This window comes from Sitophilus oryzae, unplaced genomic scaffold, assembly GCF_002938485.1.
Source record: "Sitophilus oryzae breed Bouriz unplaced genomic scaffold, Soryzae_2.0 scaffold_1740_pilon_pilon, whole genome shotgun sequence".
NCBI classification, from domain to species: domain Eukaryota; kingdom Metazoa; phylum Arthropoda; class Insecta; order Coleoptera; family Curculionidae; genus Sitophilus; species Sitophilus oryzae.
The window spans coordinates 688736-700618 of NW_022146436.1; the positions used below are offsets into that span (position 1 = coordinate 688736).

At 32.9% G+C, this 11883-nt stretch overlaps 1 protein-coding gene across 1 annotated transcript in view; it reads right to left on the bottom strand.

Annotated features, from left to right (window-relative positions):
- Positions 1 to 4924, bottom strand: part of LOC115881800 (dynein regulatory complex protein 10-like) — a 58351-nt gene extending 53427 nt beyond the window's left edge. The window contains exon 1 of the mRNA XM_030899466.1: positions 4634 to 4924. Coding sequence (XP_030755326.1) covers positions 4634 to 4843 — 210 coding nt within the window. The 5' untranslated portion in view covers positions 4844 to 4924. The remainder of the gene's footprint in view (positions 1 to 4633) is intronic.
- Positions 4925 to 11883: the final 6959 nt, after the last annotated feature.

An 11883-nucleotide genomic window follows, 5' to 3' on the forward strand; every position in this document is an offset into this window, starting at 1 on the left:
CTAATGTGTGGAGCCCAAATCAGGATATTCAATACCACAGGTAAGTCGGTTTTGGTTTGGAAGTGCAATTTTAATGAAAAGGTATTCATGTTCTTTAGATTTCCATTGAAAAATCCAATCCGTATGGAGCAATGGGTAAAAGCTACACGATTGGACAATTTTACTCCTACACCTTATACCCTGATATGTAGTCAACATTTCAAAATGGAAGATTATTCAGAATCAACTGCAAGCAGGTTGAAAGCTAATGTAGTGCTATCAGTTTTTAATTTTCCAAGGTATTATCAAGAACATAAATTTAAACGTGGAACGAAGGTTCAATTGGTTGTCGAAGATTTTTGTATTCTGATATTGGTAGGTACCGAGGTAGGTACATAAAAAAATGAAAATATTAACATTGGGTTTTATTTTTATTATTTGTTTCCTATTCCTTTCCTCAATTAAAAAGGTCCTTTTGTAACGTAATTCAAGTTTTACTTACCTAGGTACCTCAAAAATCGTAGGTACCCGTACCCCTAACCTATGAAGACTTACCTGTCGTATTAAAATAAAGGCTTTAGGTAATAAATAATAATAAAGAATAAATTATATTTTACTTATTAAGCCTGAAGTATAGTTAAAAGTTGGCAAAAACTTTTAAATCAAACAAAAAAAAATACTTTTAAGTTGCGAGCCCACAATCATCTCATTACTGACAATGTGTAGAAGAAGGAGGCATGACCACGATTTGCGGTGCTCTCTTTCTAACCTCTCGGCTCGAATCCCGAACACTGGGCAAGGCGTTCCAGTTGTTTACGTGTAATTCAGTGATAGGGTGATCCTCCCAAGTTGTCATCTTTTATCAGACTAATTCTACCACGTGGTCTGATCGCTTCGGGCGCTTGGTCTGATCGCTCATGGGAATATTAAGGCGGAAATTGACATGAACCAAGCGTTGTAATACGAGTATTCACCTAGTCAATATACCGGGTGCGTCTCAAAAGTGGCTCACCCCTATAACTTTTTTTATTTTTTCAGATAAAAAACGAGATTTGGTATGTTAGTATATGACATAAATTAGAATTGATTGACGTATTCAATTGTTTTCTGTCACTTCCTGTTTCACCGGAAATGACTACAACTTTTGATTGCAATCAGAGACAACTTTAAAGTTATTATTAATACTGTTGAGTTGAAAACATTTCTTGTCTTTCCTGGTTTTGTCTGTACAGGGTGGGTCAAATTCGACGCTTTTAAATGGAAACACCCTTTTCTATAGGAGATAGACAAAAACTAATATCGGTGTCTGGAGCTCAATTTTTGTCAAAAACATGATGGTGAAAACCGCATATCGATATCTGTTACCGTTTCGGAGTTACGGGGTGTTTTTCAAAAAGATGCATTTTTAATAAATCGCTGTAACTTTTTTGCTATGGAAAATTTTGTATTTTTATGAAAACATTTCCAAAGTACCTTTTTACGTAGAATTTAATGGTTTAAGTATAATTTTTTTAAAATTTATAATTTAAGAATTATCAACAGAAAATTTGATTTTTTATATGGGACATCCTGTAAATTTTTAGTTTATTGAAAAGAATTTAAAATTACCTTTCCAAAAATATAACACACTTGCTATTTTGCTCGATTCCTCTTCGATATATAGAGTATATAAAAATTCGCCCGCTTTAAATAAGTAGGCTTTGAACGACACCGGCTATAATGCAAAAAAGTCAAGCTGTGAGCATCAATTAAAATGAAAATAATATTTGTTATGAGAGATGCAGAATTTTATAACAATTTAAAATATATTTAACCAACATCAACACATTTAAACTGTATCTAATAACAATAAAAATAAATAGCATACCAAGACATGAGATTTTGCTATAATACAGGTGTTCGACATATCGACATACCGTCTTCTGTTATGGACAGACGGGGCAGTTTTTGAACATTTCTCCCGGAATTCGTTAACCTCAGTGGGGGTGAAAGATATAACTTCTCATAACTGCTAAGTATTTCTAATTCTTGTCTAAATTATACGGAATAAGGAACCTTTATTCTTCCGCAAATATATCCATAGGATTAGATCCATGGGCACTAAGTCAGGCGGCCTCGACGGCCAACGGCTGGGATCTTGGCTTGCTATTCAATTATTCTTGAAATTGTCTGCAAAAATTTGCTGATAACTTCAGCGTTCAGAGGCGGTGCGTCGTCTTGCTGGAAAAATATGTTTTCGAGTTCCATTAAGGGCATATCATCAATAAGGGGTCCAAAGCCTACTAGTTAAGTGGCGAACTTTTAAAAATTCTGTATTTCGAAGGGGATTGTAACAAAATATCAAGTGTTCTATATTTTTGGAAAGGTAATTTTAAATTCTTTACAGTTAATTAAAAATATAGAGGGTATCCCAAATAAAAAATCAATTTTTCTGTTGATAACTCTTAAATTATTAATTTTAAAAAAATTATACTTAAACCATTAAATTCTACGTAAAAAGGTGCTATGGAAATGATTTCATAGAAATACAAAATTTTTCATAGCAAAAAAGTTACAGCGATTTGTTTAAAATGCACATTATTGAAAAACACCCCGTAACTCCGAAACGGTAACAGATATCGATAGGCGGTTTTCACCATCATGTTTTTGATGAAAATTGAGCTCCAAACGCCGATATTAGTTTTCGTCTATCTCCTATAGAAAAGGGTGTTTCCATTTAAAAGCGTCGAATTTGACCCACCCTGTACATTTCTTCATCAAGGCCATCAGTTTTAGGATTAAGTTCTGTTGTTCGTCGCCGATACACATATATTCAGTCTTCTTAAGGTTACCCCACTTATTACATTTATTCTTCAATTAGTTTGCTGGTCATCATTCGAAGTTCTCGAAGCCTTGAGTCCATATTATTTGATCATCACCGAAACAAAGAGTGTATAGTATCATTCGTCTGTTCGCACTTCCTTTTCCACGTTTTCAGGGCTTGTTCCAAATAGATTTTTAGTCTATGCCGGGAATGAGTAGTACGGGAGTGCCGAAACTAAGACTGCTAAGACTAGTTACACGTAAAAAACTGTTTGTTATAAGCAAAAAAATATTTTTCGTATAAAAAACTATTTGTTACACGTAATAAACTATTTTTACGCGTAAAAAATATATTTTTAATTTATTACTCTTTCAACATTTCAAACTACACTTTTAAAACATGTCCTTCAAATCCTTCAATTTAATAGCTCTTAGTAAGAAAGGTTCACTTTTTTCAAATATGCGCTCATAGTGCACACACAATTTTTTTTAATCAACACACTCTATGTTAATAGGTTTTATATAAATGAATTATCTATCCTCCATAAACTGGATATACAGGGTGTTTCAAAAAACATGTGTAATCTCTCGTGGATAAATTCCTCACGTAAAAATAAGATTTATTTTTCATATCAACATAGGTCCGATTCTGCTTTGTTTGTAACTACAGGGTGTTAAAGTGTTAATAATCTTTCGATTTATTATAATTTGCTTCCAAATACTTTTAGTGATTCTAATGAAATTTTAAGGGTAAAAGTTGCTATAAGTGCTACATATTTTAATGCTAAAAAAGTGTCAATAAATTCATCAGGGATGTGCATATGGGTTATCACTATGCAACTGTCTCAAAAGTCTTAGAAATCGATTTTTAAGAAAAAACTAGTTTTATAGAAAGTTCATTACTTTTGACTTTTGAGACACCCTGTATAACAATTTTTTTTTACATATTATGTTGCTTCTAGGGTCTTACATTTTTGGAAACTAGTTAAGGTGTGACTTTGACCTGAATCTGCGAAAATATGATTTCTTATGTGGGTTAATATTGTAACACCCTGTAAAAACCATTTCCTATGCACTAATAATTGTTAATTTTTTCATATTTTGTATTGACTTTGTAATTTTAACACATATTGAATAATATCGACGAGCAAAATAATTTTTCCATAAAATATGGTCCACCGATGGGATTTTGGGCGCCGCGCCGTTGACCCTGGATTTATCGAGAGATTCGTAAGTGCAAGTAGTCGATGCACCGCCTTCTGTTAGTTTAAAAGCTACCTCGTCTCTTCAGATTCCCCGCAGGTTATAGTTTGTCTAGGGAAGGGCAGCCTTAAGGCAAATTAATAAAATTGCGTTTATCTCATCAAGGAGGTCGAAATCGACAAAATATCAAGAGACAACTTTTAAATCGGCATTAAACTACTTACACTATTCCGCTAACAAGAGAAAAACATGTCAGTGGCGTACATGCTTCTTTAAGAAAAATATTCCAGTGATAACCCATATTATGCACGTCCCTGGTGAATATGTCGACACTTTTTTAGCTTTAAAATATATCGCATTTATAGTAACTTTTACCATAGTTTCTTTTATTCTCAAAATTTCATTCGAAACGCTAAAAGTACTTGGAAGAAAATCAAGATAAATCGAAAAAATATTAAGATTTTAACACCCTGTAGCTACGAAACAAAGCAGAAACGGACCTTTGTTAATATAAAAAATAAATCCTATTTTTACGGAGGAATCTCCCCATGGGAGGTGGCATATGTTTTTTGAAACACCATGTATAATTAAAAATCTACTGATAAGACAAGAGAGCCAAACTACATTAGTAAAGCAATGTTTTTCTTACCAAAACGTTTAACACTGAAATCGTCTTATTTAGTGAATACATCACCCTGTCCGCCTGTATTCTTAGTTCCATGTCCATGGGCGTCAATTTTTCTGGTTTTTCCAAAATAGTCCCATCGAAATAATCGCCTTTGTCTCCATTTCTTATAATAGAATTGAATGGTATAGGAGGCTTCTTAATGTACTTTTTTAATAGAGCGTATGAATTCATTTTGTTGTTGGTTTAATTCTTAGTTTTTTAACCTGCAATATGCTGCCAAAATGGCATGGATCAATAAACCAGGTATCACACCTGTATGAAGTTATATTTTTCTTAAATTAAATCGATTTTGTTGCTATGGAAACAACACAAAGCTAAGAGATGGCCAAGGGGATGGCTAAGGGTTATATTTTAATCACACCTGTATGAAGTTATATTTTTCTTAAATTAAATCGATTTTGTTGCTATGGAAACAACACAAAGCTAAGGGATGGCTAAGGGTTATATTTTAATACACAGGGTGCTACAATCTAGCATTGATTAGAGTGGGCGAAGACTGTTACGCATGTATACTGGGTGATTCATGCTCATGGCACGTTAGACATTTATGGAGAAATAAGAATTTTTGGATCTTTTTTACGATAAAGGCGCCTGCACCATCCGTCTAAATTATTTTCAGCATTACAGTCTTGCCGCTTCATACTAAAAGTGTCTTTGTTATTTTAAATGGAACACCTGGTATATTATTATATTTTTCGAAACTACTTCCATATCTCAAAATTTTTCTATTATACTTAACTATACCAATCTCTAATAGTTTTCGGGATAAAAAATAAAACGTGTAAAATTGACAAAAACATGATTTTGAATAAATATTGGTTAAATCATAAATTTGGCATATTGAAAACTGAAATTTGGTTTATACGCTAATAGTACGAGAGCTAGCAACGTCAGAAAAACAAGTATTTTAAGACGTCTGGCTCTTTGATATATCTTTTATTATACTCTTGCATGCGGCCCGCCCGGCTGCAAATGCCAGTGCTCCCCACGCTGGAAAGAAGTGTCGAACATGGCCGCCAATAGCGCAGCCGAGACCACGAACCGATGATTGAGTTCGGTGCTGTTTATATGTTCTGGATAGTAAAGTATTAAATATTTGTTTTTTTTAATTACCAGAATTATTTAATACTTTACTATCAGAATATAAACGAAAATAAAATAAAAAAAGTCTTTGCCTTGACCCGGATTCGAACTCTGAATCATCGGTTCGTGGTCGGAAACTCTACGCACTGCGCTATGGAGACATGTTCGATTTATATTCAATACTAGAATTTATAGGACTAAATTAATAAAAAATATAGGATCTTGTTCCGATACGCAGTAGTGAACGCAACGGGTATCGGCAACCAGACGGGCCGCATGCAGTTCCAGAGAGCATAGTAAAACATATATCAAAGAGCCAGACGTCTTAAAATACTTTCTCCTAAACATTGCTAGCTCTTAGACTATAAGGAAAATCGACATATACGATCTGTCTAAATCAAAGGTCTAAATCAACTGATTGGATATCAAACAGGGAGGTCAGAAAAAATAATTATTTCATTTTTTCGAACTTTATGTTTATATTTTACAAAAAATAGTTTTATAGAACATAGTTAAAATTATTGTTACTTTAAATTCAAGCCTATGTATATTATTTAAAAAAATCGGAACGCTAAAAATAAAATTGTTTTTCAACGAGATATATCATTCTAAACCTTCTGATTTACTTAGTAAAGCCATTTAAGAGATAATAATTCTATTATAATTATTGTTTCGTATAAAGAAAATCGTTACCATGACAAATATTCAAACTTTGTAAGTATCAGTTAGAGTTTACGTGCTAAATCTTCAAAATTGTCATGGTAAAGAAATTCTTGAAATGAAACTATAATAATAGAATTATTAATTTTTAAAAGCTCTACTTTAGAAATCTGAAGGTTTAGGTATATTACCATGATATACATTGTTGAAAAGCAATTTGATTAGTCTTTTGATTTTTGAAATAATATACATAGGGTTGAATTTAAAATAACAAAGATTTAGGCAATTTTATTACAAACGGAAATAAATAATATTTTTGCTCTCCCTGTGTAATACCCAATCGGTTTATTTAGACAGATCGAATATATCGACTTTCGTAAACTTATAATCCAAATTTCAACTTTAAAAATGTTTAATTCTTGATTTTACCAATGCTTATTCACGATCATGTTTTTGTCAATTTTACACGTTTTATTTTTTATCTGAAAAACTATTAGAGATAGTTATATGTTAGTATAATAAAAAAATTATGGGATATGAAAGTAGTTTTCAAAAATGTAATAATATACTGAGTGGATAATATAATCTTATTTAAAATAAGAAATATACTGCCACTTTTCAAATGATGCGGCAACACTGTAACGCTGAAAATATTTTTGAAAGATGGAGAAGGTGCCTTTATGTAAAAATCCAAACTTTCATAAAATCTATCACCAGTTTATAGTATTAAACATTTAACGTGCCATCGATCGCCGTGAATCACCCTATACGGGGTGTTTCAAAAAACATGTGCCATCTCTCGTGGGGAGATTCAAATAAGATATATTTGTCATATCAACATAGGTCCGATTCTGCTTTGTTTAAAAAAAGTCTAAAAAAATGTTTAAAAAAAGTCTGTTTAAAAATAAAGTCTTAATATTTTTATATGTTATAAATGTTCCATAAATTTTCTGTGGGACCTACGGTTCAGCCAGAAAATCGAATCCACATTTTTTTGAGCTTCTCAAAAAGGGTGGGGTGGGGGGCAACAAATTTTCGAATTTAAGCTTTGTATATATATATATATATATATATATATATATATATATATATATATATATATATATATATATATATATATATATATATATATATATATATATATATATATATATATATATATATATATATATATATATACTAAGGGCTGGCAAAGGTTAGTCTTGGTTCGAGATTTCCGTATGTAAGAAGAGTACAATGTGTTTATAATGTACTGAACAAAGAGAGGATAGTAAACACGTTGCCAAACGTATGAAATAAACCGAGAAACTGCACATCGCTAAGAGACGTGGAAGGGGATATAGCAGATTTGTCGCAGTTGACCGGTCGACCCAATCAATACCTCTGTCAGTACTTAGTGTTCTAGGGAAAGGTGTACGTCATGCGTTCAGCTTCACTTAATTACGTCTCGTGATACTTGATTTGTTTATTTATTAACGAGTCGTTGTAATTTTCCCTATAGCTTGAATTTTTTTAAGTGCAAGCTAGAAATACTTGCATTTTTGGTAAAAATAAGTGGAATTGAGTGGGTGTTCGATAGTGGTCGCGCTATTAGAACTCTGAATTCAAAAATCGACAATTTTTGAATGGAAAAAACGATTTTATCGAATTTTTCTTATGTAAACATATTGTAAAATATCCGATCTTGAAAATAAAAAAAAGTTTCAATATCTAAAGTGGTTCTTGAGTTATGGCCTATTATGTGTTAAAAAGTTGAGTTTTTAAATTATCGCGATTACTGACGTTTTCTCGTTATAAAAAAATGACACCCTATCGATATCCTTATAATTCCATTTCAGATGATCAGAAACATTACAAACCTAATGATTTTATCTAGTTATCCCTTGAAAAAAAAAGTCTTTTAAAAATAAGGGTATCGGCAACGCCGCAACAGCACACCGTCGCGCGTCGCGTCGGTCGGTCGCATTTCTCTCACTCCGACTTAATAAGATCCCTATGCGATTTACTTCCACACATGTAAATGCCGACCCAAAAGTAACAGTTGCCAGCACTGTATAAGCGGTTATGAGGATGACGTATAAATTGACATCAACTCGAAAGTAAGATTCATTTCCAAAACTAGATATCGGGTGCTTTTAAATAGAGTTCGGCATATGTTAAGCATAAGCCGGGTATCCACCAAAAAAGCATTCACAGCAAACGTTTGCAAATGTTTGTAATTATTTTCAAACGTTCGCAATTGCATTAAAACATTTTGTCTCCACTGGGATCAAAAACAATAGTTTGCGAACATTTGTTATCGATCCGACTTGATTGCGCGCCAAAAAAATGGTTAGGAGTGTTAGTGCCGCAGCTTTTTTATTAATTTCTGCCTTAATTAAACGGCAGAATGATAAAAAACGCAAGAGAACACATAGGTAAACATTTTTCATTGTCCCACTCGATTATTGTTATTGCCTTTCAATAAAATACGTTCACTTGTAAACGGAAGCAGAATTGATCAAAAACTCGAACCGTATGCTGTGAAAGCGTCTCCACTAAATGCGCACAAACAGCGAATCACTTTGATGTACCGACGTCGACCGGAACACAAACAAATGATTGCAAACGTTTGCAAATGCGCGTGAACACCGTCTCCACCAAGCAAATTTTGAGACTAAAATGTTCGCTAACAATCTCAAACATTTTGCGCGCTTGGTGGAATCCCACCTATACACAGCCGCGTCCACACTTCAGCACGCATGTGCTAAGTTGATAAACATACACATATTTATTATAGTGTGGACGTTTTATTCGCAACCTCTCACAGCCGCGTAGACCTGTGGTACAGACTTGAGCGCGAATTTGTTGAGTACTTATGTTTATGTGTGCGGTCTCAAGACCATTCCCATATTTTACACTTCTAAGTTCTATCTTTATCTATCCAAGAACTACTTCTATATATGGATGATATAACTAAGAACTACTGCAAAATAAAACACTAATTCACCACGATATACTAAAACTCATAAAAAATGTCTACACCTATGTGGCGGATTCCTCTTATTCAGTTTTTCATGTTTACTGATAAACAAATTCGCCTAACGAATAAAAAAATGCTTAACGTAAAAGATTATCTTTTTCCGTCGTCGAAAGCAAAAAAATAAAAAGAATAAAAAAAAACTATTTAAAATATTTAAATGATATAAGGTAAATTAATAAACTAATGTAAAAAAATAAAAAAAAATTGGGTTCTCGAATAGTTGCATTTAAATAGATTTTAAATAGTTTTTTTCTTTATTCTTTGTATTTTTTTGCTTTGAAACGTTAAGCAGTTTTTTGTTCGTTAGGCAAATTTGTTTATCAGTAAACCTAACTGCTGACAATAATTAGTCTCCGTTGGATTAAAGCAGCAGTATTTACAAACAAAAATAACTATTTTATTTTGTAAAACTCTTACTTTTGCACTGGACGCGCGTTTCGCTAACCATATTAGCATCTTCAGAATCATCTTTGATCTTTTGCATGGTTAGCGAAACGCGACTATACGAGCCCTAACAACTAAATGTTCGGACAAACAAAAATTTATTAAAAATTTTTATTTTCTTTAACTGAATTATTTACATTTAAGAAATACATTAAAAATATATTAAAATCTAACATTTCTAATGAGTATTTAAATAGTTTAGTTTCTATAAACATTAAAATAAACTGGAGGCCAATAAATTAACAAAAAGATTGCACAATATCGTGACAACTAAATGTTCGGACACTTTAAAAAATAACTGTTCTAATATGGCGTTACATCGGCATGAACTTTTGTAACAACTGCAAGCCTGTTTGGCATTGTTTTTATTAATGATTGACATACGCCAGAGTAGAAATTTTACCATAATTCACTTAATATCATCGTCAAATGGGCAACGGTTTCTTGGGGATCGTGGCACAATTTTTGTTTTGTTTTATGCCACATGTCTCGATAAAATAAGGGTCCGGACTGTGCGAAGGGCATGAGGGGACCTTGATGTTCATGTCCCTAAACCATTTTTTAGTAGTTTTAGCTGTATGGCATGTCCCGCCATCCTGTTGAAATATAAAATTATTGTCCTGGTCTTTACCAGAACAATTGGTTACAAGGACCTTTGTCCTTCCCACTTGACAGAAGAATATTTTTCAAAATTTTTTGATTTTCTGACGCATCAATTATGCCTTCTACCACCTCATACTTTTCTGGGCCTATTTTGGACATACTCCTTCAAATCGTAATGCCTTTAGAAAATGTCACTGTCCTTTTGAGGCAATCTTTATCAAATAGATACTCTAGCGGTGTTAGTTATATCGATATTAAGGTGGCTCATGTGCACATGTAATCCGTACACTTGCCATTTGCGATTGGAATTATTAGAGTCGGATTGGGAAATAATTAAATATTTTACCTTAATGTCATTTTTGTAGTTTGTGACATCAGAAGTTCCAATCCGACGCTGATAATTCTAATCGCAAATTGCAAGTTCAAGGATTACATCTGCACGCATGCATGATCTTTATGAAAGATGGACAGTGGGATTTCCTAAAGACATTATGCTTTTAGAGTTTATGTCCACAATGGGTCTAGGAATGTATGAGGACAACTAATGTGTCAAAATATCAAAAAATTTTGAAAAACAGTTTTGTGCCAAGTACGAGAGACCTTTACCAGGATATGAATTTTATATTTCAACAGGATGGTGGGGCATGCCATATGGCTAAAACTACTAAAAAATGGTTTAGGGACATGAACATCAAGGTCCCCTCATGGCCTTCGCACAGTCCGGACCTTAATGTTATCGAGACATGTGCTCTAAAACAAAAACAAAATTGTGCCACGATCCCCGACCGTTGCCGATGATAACGAAATATTAAGTGAATATGGGAAAATATTTACTCTGGCGTATGTCAATCATTAATAAAAGCAATGCCAAGCACAGAGCTATGCAGTGGTTGCAAAAGTTCATGCCGATCTAACGCCATATTAGAAGGCAGTTGACCCATTTTAGTGTCAGGAGATGGCTGTGCAATATTTGTTTATTTATTGGCCTACAGTTTACACAATGTTTATAGAAAACAAACTATTTAAATACTCATTAGAAATGTTAGATTTTAATATATTTTTAATGAATTTCTTAAATGTAAATAATTCAGTTAATAAAAATAAAGGTTTTTAATAAATTTTTGTTTGTCCGAACATTTAGTTGTTAGGGCTCGTAGTGCAAAAGTAAAAGTGTTTTGGTGTATTGTGGTGAATTTGTGTTTTATTTTGCTGTTGTAACACTAAAGGTTCCAACCCCCCAACTGTAATCTAAGAACTACTTATCTATGGATGTATATGGAACTACTTGAATATATGCAGAATCATAGAGACATACTACATACTACAGAGACTCGGATTTAGTACCATTATTATTACTACGGATTACTTTACTACCACATGCAACTAAAACGGAATGCAG